A 20,827-nucleotide genomic window follows, 5' to 3' on the forward strand; every position below is an offset into this window, starting at 1 on the left:
ATAGTGTAGTGTATATTAGTGTGTAGTGTATAGTGTAGTGTATATTAGTGTGTAGTGTATAGTGTAGTGTATATTAGTGTGTAGTGTATAGTGTAGTGTATATTAGTGTGTAGTGTATAGTGTAGTGTATATTAGTGTGTAGTGTATAGTGTAGTTTATATTAGTGTGTAGTGTATAGTGTAGTGTATATTAGTGTGAAGTGTATAGTGTAGTGTATATTAGTGTGTAGTGTATAGTGTAGTGTACATTAGTGTGTAGTGTAGTGTACTACTTCAGCCCACCGGTGTGTTGGAGAGTACACCCTCAACTCTTTGGTTCTTTCGGTAAAGTCACGTAGATAGAAAATTAATAGATCACGACGTTTTGATCGCAACGCAAACGACCGTCTTCAAATCAAGATTAAATCCACAACATTTACAATTTGAGTCCCACGTTTTGCTGGTAACTACATACGACACATTTATACTTACGCGATCTAACCCAACAGCCTGTAAGAGGCTATACGGTGGGACCTGTGTCTTTATATCTGAATGTGTAGCTGTACGCATCCGAGTGCGTCTTTGTTTATGTGTGTGTACGCGTTTCGTCGCGTGTGTGTGTCTGTGTAACTGTATATGTGGATGTATCTGGACGTGCTTCTGTGTACATGCAATCACTCAGTCCATCTCCCTTCTCAGTGTCATTCCGGGAAACGTCCTGGCAAGAGTTTAATTCGTCGAAGCCTTGCCAGGCATGCGGAGCCCCACTGTGGTTTCAGGCAAGGGGGGTCGAGCACTTACTCCGTATCTCTCTCTGTTCGTCTGCTCCAGCACAGATGTAGGGAATTACAACACAGCACCTACATCTCTGCTTGCTTGACTCAATCGTGGCATATGATGCCATCAATAGGGCCCGGGCTTTGGGTGATTCTTCTTGGTTTCGGGTGTCTCTGACCCTCTGACTCACACTCGTTAAGGACCTTCACGATCGCGGGCAGGCCGGGAGTCAGAGCCATTCCCTGTTCACCTTGGGGTGCGGCGGGGATGTCCTCTGGCCTCTCTGTACGCTATTAACGACCGCATATTTCGAGATGCTTTCCATGGCGGTGCCGAAAGGAATTTCCATCTGGTGCACAATACAGTGGGAGGAGGATGGTGGCTACGTACGGTGCGAAAGAAGTTAAACGTACGTTCTGCTAAAGCGGAACGTACGGGCGGACTTTGAACAATACAAACAAGACAGACATTACCCCCCCCCCCCATCCCGTGAACAATAGAAACGAGACGATGACAAGGTCGAGGGTGAGAGGAGGATGATGCTGGTGATGCTGATGATGCTGAAGTGGGTGAGGATGAGGAAGAAGACGCAGGGGTGAGGAGGCCAGGCGATCGGTGAGGTGCGGTGGTAAGGAGGGCGACGAGGGCGGTGTGAGGAGGGACGAGGTCCATGGGGATGGAGGAGGTGGTGAAGGTGAGGATGGTGAGGATGGTGAGTGTGAAGGGGGGGGTGGAGGAGTGTGGTGAAGGTGAGGATGGTTTGGAGGAGGCATGGTGAGGATGGTGAGGATGGTGAGTGTGAAGGGGGGGATGGAGGAGGGTGGCGAAGGTGAGGATGGTTTGGAGGAGGCATGGTGAGGATGGTGAGGATGGTGAGTGTGAAGGGGGGGATGGAGGAGGGTGGTGAAGGTGAGGATGATTTGGAGGAGGAATGGTGAGGATGGTGAGGATGGTGAGTGTGAAGGGGGGGGTGAAGTGGAGGATTGTGGGGTCAGGGTGTGAGTGCGGTAGTGGCGCGCCACGCTACGAACCCGGCGACCCGAGTTCGATTCCTGCTCACGGCCAATTAACAGCGGCGACTATTTTAACCGGTCTTGGGCCTCCCCTAGGTCGACTCAACCTCAAATGAGTTCCCGGTGTGGTGCCTAAACATCGCCGCTGGGGAGACAAAGGCGGCCGGGGCGTGGTGTATGTATGAATGCTGAACTTCTTTCACACCGTACGTAGCCAACGCTGCTAATGGGAGGTGCTGCCCGCCCGCGCCCCCCCCTCGTGTGCCACAGCGCCGGCCTTCACAGGTGCTGCTACTCGCCCAACAGCACTTGCCCCAAGATGACTGTTGAAGACTATACCGGGGGGCGGGGCGGGGGGTTCTTTGTCTTTGTGGTCGTGAGTGAGAGTGACGGGGCGTGTGGGGGTGTGGGGGTGTGGGCGTGTGGGGGTGTGGGGGTTTGGGGGTGTTTGAGTGGAAACTCCTGGGGGTGGTGGTGGAGTCTGCGCCACCACAATTTTAGCCCCGCGCGTCACTCGCGAGCCCTCCGCAGGCTCCATTACCGCCCGTGCCATGGGCCCACTTTCCACATCAGCGCCCATTAAATTACCATCGTTATCTCCCATTATCATCGTTATCTCTCATTATCTCTCATCAGCACGATCATCGTCTTTATCTCTCAAAATCTCCCACAACATTCTCACCATTATCTCTCATTATCTCTCATCACCAAAAATAATTTCTCATCACCATTATCACGACCATCGTTATCATCATATCGCATCACCATTATCACGATCACCGCCATCATCGTTATCTCTCATCAGCGGCGTTCGCCCGCCGCTCGTTGTGGTGGCTTGCGGCTCGAACCTAGTGGCCGCCCTGGTAAACACCGCGGTGGTGGAACGACCGCGGCAGCACCGCGCGCGCCGTGCGCGTCACGGCGACTCCACTGAGGGCACCGTCCCCAAGAGGGCGGGCCACTGGCTTGCCGGGGCCACGGTCTCAGTCTGACACGTTTAAATAAAAAAATCACCCCGCAGATGATGACTCGGTTGGGATCGCGCCCAGCAGCAGCAGCAATGATCGCCCCCTACTGGCAGCACACGCAGGTCCCCAGGTCGCTCACTGTGGCGTGGGGAACCCGCGGTGCCGGAGTCGAAGCGAAAGGCGGCGCCGGGAAGAAGCTCCGAGCTGGTCTAGGGGGGCTTGGACTCGCTGCAGGGCTGGCTGCGAGGGAGCTTCTTCAAAGTTGACAAGGAGACGTAAGCCAGAGGAGTCGAGTTCTTATTCCTTTTTCAAGGTACAATAGAATGTGACGATGAATCAAGCGAAGCGGCCGTCTCACGTTCCGCGCGAGCACCAATCGATGACACGGCACGCACCGTCCATTAGCGCGGTCGGCTACGTACGGTGCGAAAGAAGTTCAACATTGTACTACGTACGTCGGCATGGAGCGGTGGCGCAGCGGTTTGCGCACTGCGTTGTGTTACCTAGCGACCTGCCGATAGACAACATCGGCCCTGCCCCCATATCCCACGCTCCCCCCCAATTACTGTAATCACCACTGCCAATTATTACTTCATTTTACCCGGTAAGGCCAACTGAGCTGCGTAGCTCTCTTTCAGAAGCGACATGGTCACAAATGATGGCTCAACGAAGTTGGCTCATCACGTGGAAATGTATATCAGCAACAGCCAAAGACTCTAAACGCGTGGTGATGTTGATTCTAAATGTGGAGGGGAAAACCGGAGGTCCCGGAGAAAAATCCACGGCAAGAGAGACACGCAAACTCCAAATACACAGCAGCAGGCTTCAGGGTCGAGATCGAACCCACGACCTCCTGTATACCAGGCGAGGTAGTTAACATCTCGTCACCGCAGCGTCCGATTGAGCAGAGCAGCAGTTAACCGGTGCTCTGTGCCATCAAACCCCGCCACCCAAGTTCGATTCCCGGCCAAGGCTAACACCAGTGGCGAGTGATGCATCGGAGCCGGCCCTTGGCTTCCCATCTTCACCGACCCGCAGTGAGCAGGCGTGGTGAAGTATGGTCATGCAACACCCTGGGACCGACACGATGTGGGGAGAACCTCCATCCGGCAGCGGATCGTGATTCTGCGTGGCCAGTGGGCGCACAAACAACAGCAGCAATAGATTTAAAAAAATGGCGTGCAACAGGCGACGTTTCGAGCAATAGTCCTTTTCAAAGCGGAGCGCCGTGGCCTCTGCGTGCCTCTACCGCCCCCTCGCCGTGCCTGGCGAGTTTCGCGAGCGCGGCGGCGGTGCCACGCGGGGTGGACTCAGCGCCCCCAGAGGCTGCGAGGCGTCACCGCGGGCCGCTTCACGAACAACGTGAATCTGAACAACAGAAGGGAGGATGGGTTTCAGTTCATGTATTAGGTATAGCCCTGTGAATCGGGTGCAATCGCAACAAACAAAAACATGGACAAGAAACATCTTAAAGTGAATACGCGCAACAGAAAAATCCAGGAAAAAACAGCAAAGTCTTCCAGGAAAGGCACCGTAATTCAACGCTGTGTGCAAACATCCCAGTGGGTTTGGGCTGTGATCGCGTCCATAAAAAAATGGGTCGTTAGCCCGCCGCCAAAACCCCGACGCAGCCAATCAGTGAGGGTTGTCACGTAAACACACCGGTGTGTTGGAGAGTGAACCCTCGGCATTTACAATTTGAGTACTGCGACGTTTTGCTGGTGATTACAGTCAGCGTCACCAAGAGATGTGCCAGAATTGTTAACGTGATGTTAAATAGATTCTGAAATCGGACGAATTCATGAACGTCTTCGGAGTCATTTCCTTGCGGCATTGGTGTTCATATCGTGTTCACAGCTCTGAGCCAGTGGTGGGAATTCCACAGAGCTATGGCGGGGGCGAGTCTATCCACAGGACAACCACTGTTCGACTTCCACACAATGTGGTGCTCGATTTATCGGCTCCCGAACGAATGATGATGAGCTGAGTCACCTCTCTGGCCTCGTTGTGTGCTGTGAATAAGGGCCGTTGCCCGAAACGTCGCCTGTTACACGCTGATTGTTTTTACAGCCACGTTGTTAATGGCGAGTGTGTCGAGTGTTCATGTTTATGTATTCTTCGGAATGGTGGGCGGGAGGGGAAAAGGGATGTGGTTACTGATTAAAACCAGTCCAAATACGCAGCCAAATTGTTTACAGTAAACAATAAATGTTGTCCTAAGGCCAGACTCGCCCCCCACCATGGCAATGTCGAATTTCCAACCACTGGCTCTGCGGGGCTGGACTCAGGAGGTGAGGACCAATGCCTCTTCCATTGCCGATTCGAGAGAGGCGCGACATCGCTGGGACCCGCGGACACGCGGCCACTGCGCAGCAGCTGCGAGACGCGGCGGAGAGCAGAGAGGGGCGGTGGTAGTGAGGCGGAGGGGGAGGGGGTGGTGGAGGTGGAGGAGGAGGAGGGATAGAAGGGGGAGGAGGAGGAGGAGGGGGGAGGAGGAGGTGGAGGAGGAGGGGACGGAGGAGAAGAGGGAGGAGGGGGAGTGGGGAGGATCTGCGATGGTGCAAATTACCTTGGCCCCAACGACAACTTGACCGAAACGTCGGCTTTCTAGCCCCCCCCCCCTTCCCTAGATATATTGGGAGGCGACACATGGTAAATGCGAATTTTTGGGATTTTAAACCGTGATGAGATATTGAGACGTTTATCCACCAGTGGATTGACAATGGCTGCTGCTGATGATGATACTTTATTTGGTTATTTCCAATAACGATTATTTATAGAAACAAATCATTATAAAACAAAAGCAAGCGCCGTGCTGCTGCTGATGATGACGATGATGCAGGGATGGCTGGGAAGCATGCTGACGTCACCACATCCCTCACCAACCACGACCCCTCACCAACCACCACCCCTCACCAACCACCACCCCTCACCAACCACCACCCCTCACCAACCACGACCCCTCACCAACCACCACCCCTCACCAACCACCACCCCTCACCAACCACGACCCCTCACCAACCACCACCCCTCACCAACCACCACCCCTCACCAACCACGACCCCTCACCAACCACCACCCCTCACCAACCACAATCCCTCACCAACCACCACCCCTCACCAACCACCAGCCCTCACCAACCACCACCCCTCACCAACCACCACCCCTCACCAACCACCACAATCCCTCACCAACCACCACCCCTCACCAACCACGACCCCTCACCAACCACGACCCCTCACCAACCACCACTCCTCACCAACCACCCCCCCTCACCAACCACCACCCCTCACCAACCACCACAATCCCTCACCAACCACCACCCCTCACCAACCGCGACCCCTCACCAACCACGACCCCTCACCAACCACCACCCCTCACCAATCACCACCCCTCACCAACCACCACCCCTCACCAACCACCACCCCTCACCAACCACGTCCCCTCACCAACCACCACCCCTCACCAACCACAATCCCTCACCAACCACCACCCCTCACCAACCACCACCCCTCACCAACCACCACCCCTCACCAACCACCACAATCCCTCACCAACCACCACCCCTCACCAACCACGACCCCTCACCAACCACGACCCCTCACCAACCACCACTCCTCACCAACCACCACCCCTCACCAACCACCACCCCTCACCAACCACCACAATCCCTCACCAACCACCACCCCTCACCAACCGCGACCCCTCACCAACCACGACCCCTCACCAACCACCACTCCTCACCAACCACCACCCCTCACCAACCACCACCCCTCACCAACCACCACCCCTCACCAACCACCACCCCTCACCAACCACAATCCCTCACCAACCACCACCCCTCACCAACCACCACCCCTCACCAACCACCACCCCCTCACCAACCGCGACCCCTCACCAACCACCACCCCTCACCAACCACCACCCCTCACCAACCACCACCCCTCACCAACCACCACCCCTCACCAACCACCACCCCTCACCAACCGCGACCCCTCACCAACCACCACCCCTCACCAACCACCACCCCTCACCAACCACCACCCCTCACCAACCACCACCCCTCACCAACCACCACCCCTCACCAACCACCACCCCTCACCAACCACCACCCCTCACCAACCACCACCCCTCACCAACCGCGACCCCTCACCAACCACCACCCCTCACCAACCACCACCCCTCACCAACCACCACCCCTCACCAACCACCACCCCTCACCAACCGCGACCCCTCACCAACCACGTCCCCTCACCAACCGCGACCCCTCACCAACCGCGACCCCTCACCAAGCACGATCCCTCACCAACCACAATCCCTCACCAACCACGCACGCACCTCGCTGGCACCGATTTGTTTATTTCGTGTGGTTATAATTTAAACGCAGCGCCCTGGGTACACGCGGCGTTAGCGCGCTGTAATTGTTAGAGTCGCGCAAAGCATCTCCGTCGGTAAAGCAACGCCCTCCCGGGAACATTCCTAGCGCTGTTTGCCAAGCCACAAAGGCAAAACTCCCCCCCCCCCGTGTAGCCCTTAACAGAGTATACCCTTAACAGAGTGTTGGGGCGAGCACCGCTGTGTTAGCGAGCACCTATGGTGGCCGGAACGGCTACTCATTTAGGGAGGCCCGAGAACTGTCAAGATATCACTCGCCACTTCTGTTTGGTCGTGGCCGGGGATCGAACTCGGGTGGCCGGGTTCGTAGCGAGGAGGTGCCCCACCGCTCTCGTGAACCCCACACCCACGTGCGCGCGCACTCACGTGGGTGCGCGTGCGTGACACGATGAGTCTGCCTTGACCCCACCCGTCCATGCAGGGGGGGGATGAGAGGATGAGAGGACGGTGGGGGTCTTCCCCATCACCCCTGTGACTCACCACCAACAACAACAACAACCGCCATTCACCACTAAGTGGCCATGACGTCACCACAGCGCTTGTGCCAGGCTAGGTGCACGATAAGGCCACGTGAAGGGTCGAACGCCCGCTGGCAGGAGGTTACGAGACAGACCCAGGTGCCATGGTTTGACTGAGATGGCTGGCAGATGCACCACCTTGTGCCCACTCCTGTGCCAACCCGCTGTGCTTTAGGTCCGTGGCTGTCACGAGCGAGGGTCGAAAACATTCGATAACATATCAATACGTGAGCACCATCAGGACTTCAAAATTAGCCAGAGCTTCCCGAGGCTGAGCGCCGAAAAATCCAACCCGCCCCCACCCCCCTCCCCACGCACCGCTAGAGCGGGCGTGGCCCTGAGGTGTTTGGGGTTGGGGCAAGGCCGTAGCCATGGAGTCAACATTGGCAGGGACCAAATCTTCCAGGGGGTCTGGGGGTCCCCCCCCCAGAAAAAAATCTAAATTTTAAAACAAATTTCCTGCCTAAAATATTTTTAAAAATTCACTAACACATAGGATGGACTTTTTATTAATGTTTTACAATAATGTCTAATAATGTATTGTAATGCATTGCTCTGTTTTTTCTTTTTTACCTTTTCTTGTTTAATCACAATCATATAAACAGAAATCTATTTTAAAGCAATATATGGGGAGGGGGAACATTTTGAGCATATTTTTATATTGGGGAGGATGTGTCCCACTCAATATATATTATAAGTGCGGCCTTGGGTTGTGGTGCCCGGGATAATCGGCCACGAGAAACGAAGCTCTGGGCCCTGTATTTAACCACCCTCCCGAGGCGACGTCGGTCTCACGGTGTTGATGTCAATCCACATCGTGTCGTGGGGGGTGGCAGAGGAGGGCGAGGAGTGGCAGGGGAAGAGAGGACATGGGAGGAGAGGGCATGGGATGAGAGGGCATGGGAGAGGGCAGGGAGGAGATGGTAGGGCAAGGCAGGGGGGAGAGGGCAGGGGGGAGAGGGTGAGAGGGCAGGGCAGGGCTACGGTGTGACGCAGGGGCTCGCTTGCGCAACGGTCCGTGGTGACTCACGGCGGCGCACCCCTCTCGTGCCTCACGGCACAAGGGGGTTCGTGGCGGCCTGGGGGTCGCGGTGTGTGAGGGGTGGAGTGGGGGAAGGGGGGGGGGCAGGGTGGAGCGAGGGGGGTAGGCGGGGAGTTGGCGGCGCCCCTGGGATCCCAGGACCCAGACCGCGCTTCGTGATCCTCGCCATCAGTCGCAACACGGAGCGCGCGCGAGCCACGAGTGGAGGCCGATCGCCGCGCTGTCCCTGGACTTAATAGGCGCTCGCTGACAACGCTTGCTAGCGACACACACGCACACACACGCGCGCGCACAGCCACGCGTTCGTGCCATACACAGGTACACGTAGACACACACCCGACCCAACACGCGAGCGCACAGAGACGCAAGTAAACACGCGCACGTGCGCACACAGCTACGCGCGCACATACTCGTGCCTGTCACGTGCACGTGTATACAGAGGTACATACACACGTACGAGTACACTCACGCGTACACACATTGGGATACACACGCAGGTGCACGTACGCACAACCGGCTAAATACACAGACACAGACGCGAATACACAAGCGCGTTCAGAGTCGCAGGAGCAGACACACACGGGAACTTGCACACTCGCACACAGGCAAGTCCACACGCGAACACGCACGCTCACACACTCATGCAAACGCACGGTCAGCTACACGGCGGGACCATCCCAAAGCTCGAGAACGGGGTCGCGTCTGGACCCCGCGGCGCGCACGGGGCTCCCCTCGTCTCGGGGGACCCCGGGGGAAGCAACGGGGACCCCGGCGCCAAGGCGGAGAGGCGGGAGGAGTCGCGGGAGGTGAAGGCGGTGATCGTGGGAGACGGAGCGTGCGGGAAGACCTCGCTGCTCATGGTTTACGCAAAGGGCGCCTTCCCCGAGGTGGGTACCCCCCTGTCCCCCCGCGGTCACCCCCCCCCCCGCTGCCTCCCCGATCCCCCTGCCGCTGTTGCCGCGGCGCGCGCAGTGCGTCCGAGCCACCCGGAGCGCTCCAGAGTCCGGGACAGCTGTGAAGAGCACGGGCGGGGTTCCGCCTGCTTCGAGTCAAGTCAAACTAACGCGTGTCACTGTGTGTTACTGTGTGTGTGTTACTGTGTGTCACTGTGTGTGTGTTATTGTGTGTTACTGTGTGTTATTGTGTGTGTCACTGTGTGTGTCACTGTGTGTGTGTGTTATTGTGTGTGTTACTGTGTGTGTTACTGTGTGTGTGTTACTGTGTGTGTGTTACTGTGTGTGTCACTGTGTGTGTGTTATTGTGTGTGTTACTGTGTGTGTCACTGTGTGTGTTACTGTGTGTGTTACTGTGTGTGTGTTACTGTGTGTGTGTTACTGTGTGTGTCACTGTGTGTGTTACTGTGTGTGTGTGTTACTGTGTGTGTGTTACTGTGTGTGTTACTGTGTGTGTGTTACTGTGTGTGTTACTGTGTGTGTGTTGTGTTGTGTGTTACTGTGTGTGTCACTGTGTTTGTGTTACTGTGTGTGTTACTGTGTGTGTGTTACTGTGTGTGTTACTGTGTGTGTGTTACTGTGTGTGTTACTGTGTGTGTGTTACTGTGTGTGTGTCACTGTGTGTGTGTCACTGTGTGTGTGTTACTGTGTGTGTGTTACTGTGTGTTACTGTGTGTGTGTTACTGCGTGTGTGTCACTGTGTGTGTTACTGTGTGGTAGTGTAGCGGTTAGCGCGCTGCGCTATGAACCTGGCGACCCGGGTTCGATTCCCGCTCACGGCTAACACCAGTGACGATTATCTGAACCGGTCCTGGGCCTCCCCTAGGTCGACTCAGCCTTAAATGAGTACCTGGTGCGGTGTGTAAACATCGCCACTAGGGAGACAAAGGCGGTCGGGCGTGGTGCTGGCCACCCACCCCCTCGTGTACCGTTCCGGCCTTCATAGGTGCTCGCTAACAGCACTTGCCCCTACAGTCTGTTCAGGCTATACGGGGGATCTTTGTCACTGTGTGTGTGTCACTGTGTGTGTCACTGTGTGTGTGTCACTGTGTGTGTGTTACTGTGTGTGTGTTACTGTGTGTTACTGTGTGTGTGTTACTGTGTGTAACCGGTCCTGGGCCTCCCCTAGGTCGACTCAGCCTCAAATGAGTACCTGGTGCGGTGTGTAAACATCGCCGCTAGGGAGACAAAGGCGGTCGGGCGTGGTGCTGGCCACCCACCCCCTCGTGTACCGTTCCGGCCTTCATAGGTGCTCGCTAATAGCACTTGCCCCTACAGTCTGTTAAGTCTATACGGGAGATCTTTGTTACTGTGTGTGTGTTACTGCGTGTGTGCGTGTTACTGTGTGTTACTGTGTGTGTCACTGTGTGTCACTGTGTGTGTGTGTTATTGTGTGTGTTACTGTGTGTCACTGTGTGTGTCACTGTGTGTGTGTTATTGTGTGTGTTACTGTGTGTGTTACTGTGTGTGTGTGTGAGGGAGACAAAGGCGACCGGGCGTGGTGCTAGCCACCCACTCCCTCGTGTGATGTGCCGGCCTTCATAGGTGCTACTCGCTAATAGCACTTGTCCCAACCGTATGTTAAGGCTATAAGGGGGATCTTTGTCTGTTTTTTTATTTATCTGTGTGTGTGCCTGTGTCTGTGTGTGTCTGTGCGTGCCAACCAGGAGATAACTCAATCACTGACTCGGGTTTGCGAGAGTTACTTTTGTTTTGTGATCAGCTGGGTGGATTATTGGCACCATTGTTTTGCCAGATGTTGTGAGCCCTGGGATGTAACACGCAACCGGTAGGGCCGAGATCGACGACTCAAGGTTTAATCCGGCAGGCAACGCTTGGCCTCACACTGTAAAACGCGTGTCGTGGCCAGGGAGACGGGAGTTTGGATGCTCGGCAACCCACCTATGTACGTGCGGTGAGCTCACCTCTGAGTTCTCTCTCTGTCTCAATGCGGGTTCCTCCCAAACAGCGCGCCAGTGTCAGATAACCACCCAGGCAGCATGCCAACGATGGCATCTCGTTGCAACCGCTGTGCCAACATTGGGCCTATCCGTTCCATGATTACCGGGCAGCGATGGTGGATGGGCAATGCCACACGCGGCTTCCGTCGCGGGCAGGTCGGCTGGCGGGCGGCGTGAGAGGGGATCGCGCACGACGCTCGCTGGAAGCCACATTCGATGCGTGCGCCTCGAGCAGCGTGTCTGTCCCTCGCTCCATTCGGGGTCAGATTTCCGTGGACGCGCGGCAGGGTCGCGGTCCGGACTCCCGAGGGAGTTCCCGCGAGGATTCGAGCCTCCGTGTTTTCACGTCGCAGGCCACTCGAGTAGAACCGCGGTCGTCCGCGAACGGCCCTTCTGTGAACCCACTGCTGGAGGGAGGCCCTCTCTCTGCTTGCTTGTTTGACCATACTTCACTACGCCGGTCAGTGAAGGTTGGTGAAGGAGGGTAGCATCGAAGTTCGTTGGGACATAGGAGTAGGGCACAACAATTGATGTCGCTGCGCCGGCCACAACGTAGCTCCGCAGCAGCAGACTGTATAAACACGTGGGCTCTATGCACTGTGGTGGTCGCACAGACAAGCGCCGTCCAGGCTCCGACGAGGTTGAGGGCGTTGTTGGTAGCAGCCCTCCCTGGCTCATCTCAACGCGTGTGGCCTTAAAGGAACAATCTATACCAGGCGACGTTTCGGACAATGGCCCTTCTGCAGCCACGGTGGCCAGATGTTAATTACTTCGCCTGGTATCGCAGGAAGTCGTGGGTTCGAAACCCGACCCTGACGCTTGCTGTATATTTGCAGTGTGCGTGTTCTCCCCGTGGTCGCGTGGAATTTTCTCCGCGTCCTCCGGTTTTCCCCTCCACATTTAGAGTCGACATCACCACGCGTGTAGACTATCTGGCTGCTGCTGCTACTGTACATTTCCACGTGGTGATTATGATGACAAGACACATTCGTCGAGCTACCATTCGTGGCCAGATCGCTTCTGAAAGAGCCACAGAGCTCAGTGGGCCTGTCCTGGTAAAAAAAAGTTTTAAATAGTTTAACTTCGTGCATAGCAACACCTTGCCATGGCCGTGGTGATGGTGATGGCCGAGGGGCGGTCAACTGCGCCATTATGTCCCCTCGTCGCCTCTGAGTTCAATAATTAGAAGCGACTCGATAAGGATCTCACGCGAAACAATCACCGATAGCCCCGATCTCACGAGAGACAATCAACCTCAGCCCCGACCTCACGAGGGACAATCAACCTCAGCCCAACTCGCGCACGAGGCCGCGAGAAATGAGGGCCCCGATTCGCGTGATGAGAACGTTCCGACTGAGCGGAATGATTCTTTGCGGAACGGTTGTCAAAGTTATCCAATAAATGTATCGCGATTGGCATCGTCATCGTGCGTGTTTACCACGCGGGGAATGCCTCAAGAACCTCTCTCAGCAGGCTCCCGGCCCGGAATTTGGGCATTACGGGAGGCGATGATTGCTGCCAAGTCTAATCCCAATTGAGTTCATTTGCAGGCGACTTTTCGTCATTGCGATGTTTTGGCCAATACCAGCTACACATTGTACCAGCTATACATTGTACCAGCTATACATTGTACCAGCTATACATTGTACCAGCTATACATTGTACCAGCTACACATTGTACCAGCTACACATTGTACCAGCTATACATTGTACCAGCTACACATTGTACCAGCTATACATTGTACCAGCTACACATTGTACCAGCTATACATTGTACCAGCTACACATTGTACCAGCTACACATTGTACCAGCTACACATTGTACCAGCTATACATTGTACCAGCTACACATTGTACCAGCTACACATTGTACCAGCTATACATTGTACCAGCTACACATTGTACCAGCTATACATTGTACCAGCTATACATTGTACCAGCTACACATTGTACCAGCTATACATTGTACCAGCTATACATTGTACCAGCTACACATTGTACCAGCTACACATTGTACCAGCTACACATTGTACCAGCTACACATTGTACCAGCTACACATTGTACCAGCTACACATTGTACCAGCTACACATTGTACCAGCTACACATTGTACCAGCTACACATTGTCCAGGCGCGCGCAGTGGTCAGCGCGCTGCGTTACGAACCCAGCGACCCGAGTTCGATTCCCGCTCACGGCCAATACCAGTGATAATTATTCGAACCGGTCCCCTAGGCTCAGCCTCAAATGAGTAACCGGCGCGGTGTGTAGTAAACATTGCCATTGGGGAGACAAAGGCGGCCGGGCGTGGTGGTGGCCACCCACCCCCTCGTGTGCTGTGTCGGCCTTCATAGGTGCTCGCTAACAGCACTTGACCCAACCGTCTGTCAGGCCATGAGGGGGAGCTTTGGATTATTATTTTTTAGCTTGTGGCCGAATGCCATTAATCGCTAACACGAAGACGCTGGCTTGACAAGTTATTCAATCTTCTTCTTGATGCTAGAACTTTTGTTGGCCCAGGCCACTCTCGCGGCTTGCGACCCTATCCCCCGGCATCTCGAGTTCTCACCCGCGGTTTAAACGAAACACAAATGAAACGAAGCGGCTGTCCTGCCGATTACAAGCGACTCGATTTGCGTGCTCTGTCACTGTTACAATTATGGCCGATGACGCCAGCACCGCATTGGCCAACTCTGGCGAGCCCACGCCACCGTGGGAACAGAGAGCGCGGGGAGTGTTGCTGGCGTCACAATGGGGGGGGGGGGGGGGGCTCTCGATAATTAGGGGTCTTGATTGGGTCAGCGGTCGCGGTTTCGTGAGATTTAAACGCGCAGATTTCCGAACACCACCTGGTGCCTCACCTGGCGTCACGTGGTGCAGGCGCCAGCCAGGATTAATGGGCAAGCGGTGTAATAGCGCGTGCGGGCTGCCTTGCACCATCACCACCAACATCGTCACCACCATCATCATCACCACCATCATCACCACCATAATCATCATCACCACCATCGTCACCACCATCATCATCACCACCATCATCACCACCATAATCATCATCATCACCACCATCATCCCCACCACCATCATCACCACCATCGTCACCATCAACACCACCATCGTCACCATCATCACCACCACTATCATCACCACCACCTCCATCACCACCATCACCACCATCATCACCACCATAATCATCATCATCACCACCATCGTCACCACCAACATCATCACCACCATAATCATCATTATCACCACCATCGTCACCATCATCACCACCATCGTCACCATCATCACCACCATCGTCACCATCATCACCACCACTATCATCACCACCACCACCTCCATCACCACCATCACCACCATCATCACCACCATCATCACCACCATCATCACCACCACCACCATCATCACCACCACCATCATCATCACCATCATTATCACCATCACCACCACCATCACCATCATCACCATCATCACCACCACCATAATCACCACCACCACCTCCATCACCACCATCACCACCACCACTATCACCACCATCACTACCACCATCACCATGATCACCACCATCATCACCATCACCACCACCTCCATCACCACCATCATCACCACCATCATCACCATCACCACCACCTCCATCACCACCATCATCACCACCATCATCACCATCACCACCACCTCCATCACCACCATCATCACCACCATCATCACCATCACCACCACCTCCATCACCACCATCATCACCACCATCATCACCATCACCACCACCTCCATCACCACCATCACCACCACCATCATCACCGTCATCGATCCCTTGCGTTCACGTCAACGCCCGTCATCATCGTGACCACAATGAGACCCTGCATGGCTCATTCAACTAATAACCATCATCATCAAAGCATATCGTATTCACGTCATCATAATCGCCATCATCATAATGAGACTCATCGTCATTCAGTTAACAATTGTCATTGGAGTCGTCCTCATCTTCAGACCCTGCGCCAGGCCTCTCACCGTATCCACGTGTTTGGTTGCCCCCATCCCGCCACAGAAGTACACCCCGTCCGTGTTCGAGAAGTTCTCCACCACCGTGGCGCTCAACAAGAACACCGTGGTGCCGCTCTCCCTGTGGGACACCTCGGGTACGCACCCCACCACTCCCACACCACCATCACCACCACCACCACTCCCACATCAACACCACCACCACCACTCCCACACCACCACCACCACCACCTTACCTACAGCCACAACACCTCCACCACTCCCACCCAAACACCACCATCACCACCACCACCACATCAACACCACCACCACTCCCACACCACCACCACCACCACCTTACCTACAGCCACAACACCTCCCTAACCTACATCGCCCTACTCACATCACCACCACCACCACTCCCACACCACCATCACCACTCCCACACCACCACCACCACCACTCCCACACCACCACCACCACCATACCTACAGCCACATCACCACCACCACCACTCCCACACCACCACCACCATCACCACCACCACTCCCACACCACCACCACCATCACCACCACCATCACCACCATCACCACCACCACTCCCACACCACCACCACCACTCCCACACCACCATCACCCTACCTACAGCCACAACACCTCCGTAACCTACATCGCGCTACTCACATCACCACAACACCGACACCACCTGCACCTCTCACCTGTGCGCTCCTCACCTGTGCGCTCCTCACCTGTGCGCTCCTCACCTGTGCGCTCCTCACCTGTGCGCTCCTCACCTGTGCGCTCCTCACCTGTGCGCTCCTCACCTGTGCGCTCCTCACCTGCAGGACAAGAGGACTACGACCGCCTGCGCCCTCTCGCCTACCACGACACCCACGTGATCCTCATCTGCTTCGACGTCACGAGTCCCGACAGCCTCGACAACGTCTTCTCCAAGGTGCAGGGGTCCCCCCACCCCGACTCCCTCCCTGAGCTCCCCCTTCATCTCTCCATCCCTCACATTCAACCCCTCCCCCCATCTCTCCCTCTCCTCCTCCAGAGGTATCCCCCGCCGTTCCTCCCTCCATGACGACGGCGGTGACGACGATTGTGATGATGGCGATAACCGTGACCAGAATGGTGGTAGTGACTTGAACGATCATGATAACGATGGTAACGATTATGACAACGACGACTAGCATTACAGACAAGGACGATAATACACAAATGAAACGCTAAACACACACACAACCACACGATGAAACTGCTTTTGGCCAAACATCCCAAATGCTGAGAAATAACCGGCAAATGACTCCGTTGGGATGACAGCAGCAGCAGCATCGCCCTCCACTGCAGAGAGACACCAAGCCGGTAGGACCCTCCTGAAAGAGTCTCTTGACACTCGGTGAATCTTTCCTGGGTAAACAAGCGCAACAACAACAATAACAACAAGAGTGGTGGTGGGGAGCGATAGTGTAGCGGTCAGCGCTACGCTGCGCTACAAACCCGGCGACCCGAGTTCGACTCTCGCTCACGGCCAACACCAGTAACGATTATCTGAACCGGTCCTGGGCCTCCCCTAGGTCGACTCAGCCTCAAATGAGTACCGGTGCGGTGTGTAGTAAACATCGCCACTGGGGAGACAAAGACGACCGGGCGTGGTGCTGGCCACCCACCCCCTCGTGTGCCGTTCCGGCCTTCGTAGGTGCTACTCGCTAACAGCACTTGCCCCAACAGTCTGCTCAGGCTACACGGTTGGATCTTCGCCTTTGTCTCCGTGCCCTCCCCCCGCAGTGGGCCCCCGAGGTGGGCCACTTCTGCCGCGGCACGCCCGTGCTGCTCGTGGGCTGCAAGAGCGACCTGCGCAAGGACAAGCTGCGGCTGCGGCGCCTTCGCGAGCAGGGACAGGAGCCCGTCACCTACACGGCGGTGAGCGAACGCACGCCCATCCCCGCGTGATCCATCGACCCTTCGCCCCTCCACCCCCGCCGCCGACGTACGAGCGTTGGACAGCAGCGCTGCCCCCCGTGACCGGCGAGAGATGTGCGGGCACCAGGGGCGCGTGTGGGGGGGGGGCGAGAGGTGGGTCGTGAGAGACGGGTGAGGGGTGAGTGAGCGGCGAGTGGTGAGTGGAGTGGCGAATTGAGTGGTGAGTTTGGCGAGTGGTGAGTTGAGTGGTGAGTTAGGCGAATGGTGAGTTTAGTGGTGAGTTAGGCGACTGATGAGTTGAGTGGTGAGTTGAGTGGTGAGTTAGGCGACTGGTGAGTTGAGTGGTGAGTGAGTGGTGAGTTAGGCGACTGGTTAGTTGAGTGATGAGTTGAGTGGTGAGTTGAGTGGTGAGTTAGGCGACTGGTGAGTTGAGTGGTGAGTTGAGTGGTGAGTTAGGCGACTGGTGAGTTGAGTGGTGAGTTAGGCGAGTGGTGAGTTGAGTGATGAGTTGAGTGGTGAGTTGAGTGGTGGATTTAGATGATTTTGCTGCTATAGATTTCCAAGTGAGCTTTCATGTTGTGGCCTGGTCGCTCCTGAAAAATAAATATCTCAGTGGCCTTAACCTACAAACATAAAAACAAAAATATTTTAGTTTTATTAGTATATTGTCAGTGATTTGTTTACCTTCCCTATACTTTGCACTTCTATCGTGTTTGTTTTGTTTGTTGTTGTTACATTCTGATCCGTTCCGAACTGGACATGTTTAAAAGAGCTTTATAGCTCATCGGATTCCTCCAGTCTAAATAAGTATTCGGGTTCTGGGTTCACGCGGGACGTCACCTGCACTCAACCGAACGGAGGGAAACGCAGACGCAGAGAAAGCCAAACACGGCCAGACGCACGGACCGGGGGTCCCGCCGCAGACGGACGGCGCGGCGGGGGCCCCCCCCCCCCCCCCCCCCCCCGTGCACCGAGCCCCCTCGGCGTGACGGGCGCAGCCACGCCGAGTCGAGCACTGCCCCGGCCTCCATCACCCCCCTGCACCACCACCACCATCATCACCATCTCACAGGGGGCAGAGGCCGGGTGGTCAGGGCTCTCGGCGTTGATCCGCTCAGTGCGACCCACTCGACGTGTTTCTCTCTCACGCAGCGACGTGGGATTTTTTTTTTGCAATCGAGGAAAACCCGTAATCGACGCACGAACTGTCGTTCCGTCACCCCCACCGTTACCCCCGTGCATGTGTGCCCTCCTTCTCCGTGTGTACACCCGTGTCCTCCAATTCCTCTATCCCCATGTCCCCATGCTCGCTCTACCCCCGACCCTTATGCTTCCCTCATCCCCGTACTCTTATTTCCACGTGTATCCCACGATCCCCATATCCCGCGTTGCCTTCCCCACGTCTCCGTACCCTATCTCACGACCTCCCGACCCCCGTCCCCGTCCCCATGCTTTCGCTCTCTCTGCCCCCCTCCACCCCACAGGCCACGGAGGCGGCGCAGCGCATCCAGGCTCACGAATACCTCGAGTGTTCGGCCAAGTTCTTCGAGAACGTGAGCTCCGTGTTCCGCGACGCAGTGCAGCTGGGGCTGCGCACGCAGCGCAAGGAGAGGCGGCGCGCGGGGCGGAAGGCTCGCGCGTGCACCCTGCTCTGAGCCACCGCAGCCCCCACCCCCCATCCCTTCTCAAACATCCTCGATCGTCCTCGACTATCGACGTGACATTGACCGCTGGGATGGACCAAGCAGCGGCCTCCTCCTGGACTTCCTCGGCCTCGCCCAATCCTCTTCGGCCATCGACAACCCCAGTGGCCGCGTGATGGACCAAACCATGGCCTCCAACAGCCGCCGATGAGCTTCTCCACCCACCACCTCCCACCCCAACTCCTCCACCCACCACCTCCCACCTCAACTCCTCCACCCACCACCTCCCACCCCAACTCCTCCACCCACCACAACTCCTCCACCCACCACCTCCCACCCCAACTCCTCCACCCACCACCACCTCAAGTCAACAACCCCCCCCACCCCACCAAATGGATTGAAGCCATGTCCGAGTCTGCAAACCGGCAAGTATTTCCGGATCTGGCACACCACATCCATCATACCTCTCGCTGTGGCCGTGGCGACAACAGCACATGCCACCAACTCCACTCTACCAGTGGACCGGGAACACAACCAGGGAGGAATGAAATCCCTGAACGAGCCAAACGCTCGCCTCCCACGTGCCGCTCAACGGCTCCTCAGACAGACACACGCGAAGGGACCAGAGGATCCTCCGACTCCTGGCCAGGAACTCTCCCCTCGAGAGCTAAGAGTTTTCTTCGTTACTTTATTCTGCTAACGTTTGCATGGCGACGCGGGGCACATGCCTTCAAACCCGAGATCGTTGAACTGCCGTCTTCGGGACCTGGACGCAAACCATCGCGGCTCGAAGTCGCGGGCGACAAGGGGCTCCGGGAGAGGAGCGACTTGTCTGGGAGAGAAGTGTGAGCGGCCCTCAGGAGCCTCCCCTCACGCGGGTCAGGGTCTGGATCAAGGATTTAGCCCCAAGTACAGAGGGATTGCTGCAATCCTGCGGGAGAGGCGCCCACGGGTGATCCCAGCCGTGGCTACGACGTCACGCTCAGCCGCTAGGACCAGCCGTGGTGCCGTGGTGTTTAAAACAAAGTCTCCGAGGACAGTGTTCGGCTACGAGTACATGCTGGTGGAAAGGCCGAGACACTCGACGTCACACGGCCGATTCGTATGTTTCGGTGGTGGTGGCGGAGACATCCGCACGTTTTTTTCCAAAAAATGCGAACAAAAAACTAAAATCTTGTACAAAAAAAACCTAAAATCTTGTACAAAAAAAACAATTGTGAATTGGGCTGTTTACTCTTCTTGCCTGCCCACCTTGAAGGACCATTGCCCAAACCGTTGGCCGAGGTTCACTGGCAGTGTTTCCAGCCAGTGTTTCTGACCCCCCACCCCGCCAGCTGACACTTTATTAATCTATAACTCGCTGCTGCCTTTGTGACCGTGCATCTGTGCACGCGGTCACCAACCTCAAGGCTGCCCCGTGGCATATTGTAGGCAATGCCGCAAAGTGACATTTTTTCCCCTTTAACTTATACTGTATTCTTTTAAACGAACGACGAAAGAAACTCCACTCAAGTTGTTTTATGCCACAGGCCACTCGCCGTTGGATCTTTGCGGCGCCCCACATTCCGATACGGGGCTGGGTGTCCGCTCCTGCAGGTCATCCACACGGGGTTAGATTCACGTCTTCACAAAACTAAAATCACGGTTACCCATAGGCCCAACCCCCCCCCT

General features: G+C 55.8%; 1 protein-coding gene across 1 annotated transcript; it reads left to right on the forward strand.

Annotated features, from left to right (window-relative positions):
• Window positions 1-8,794: 8,794 nt before the first annotated feature.
• LOC133348300 (rho-related GTP-binding protein RhoF-like) lies at window positions 8,795-20,325 on the forward strand. The gene is made up of 5 exons (XM_061561037.1): window positions 8,795-9,578; window positions 15,655-15,745; window positions 16,433-16,542; window positions 17,379-17,513; window positions 18,998-20,325. Exons 1-5 carry the CDS (start codon window positions 9,333-9,335, stop codon window positions 19,166-19,168), a joined length of 753 nt encoding a protein of 250 aa, XP_061417021.1. The 5' UTR covers window positions 8,795-9,332; the 3' UTR covers window positions 19,169-20,325.
• Window positions 20,326-20,827: the final 502 nt, after the last annotated feature.

Source organism: Lethenteron reissneri, chromosome 27 (genome assembly GCF_015708825.2).
Source record: "Lethenteron reissneri isolate LAM-NWPU_2019-01 chromosome 27, ASM1570882v1, whole genome shotgun sequence".
NCBI lineage: Eukaryota > Metazoa > Chordata > Hyperoartia > Petromyzontiformes > Petromyzontidae > Lethenteron > Lethenteron reissneri.

Bases quoted from the DNA above. Each gene is read 5' to 3' on its own strand.
- LOC133348300 (XM_061561037.1), top strand. From the start codon at position 9,333: ATGCAAACGCACGGTCAGCTACACGGCGGGACCATCCCAAAGCTCGAG. The intron at 9,579-15,654 runs GTGGGTACCCCC...ATCCCGCCACAG, and splicing joins CAAAGGGCGCCTTCCCCGAG to AAGTACACCCCGTCCGTGTT. The intron at 17,514-18,997 runs GTGAGCGAACGC...TCCACCCCACAG, and splicing joins AGCCCGTCACCTACACGGCG to GCCACGGAGGCGGCGCAGCG.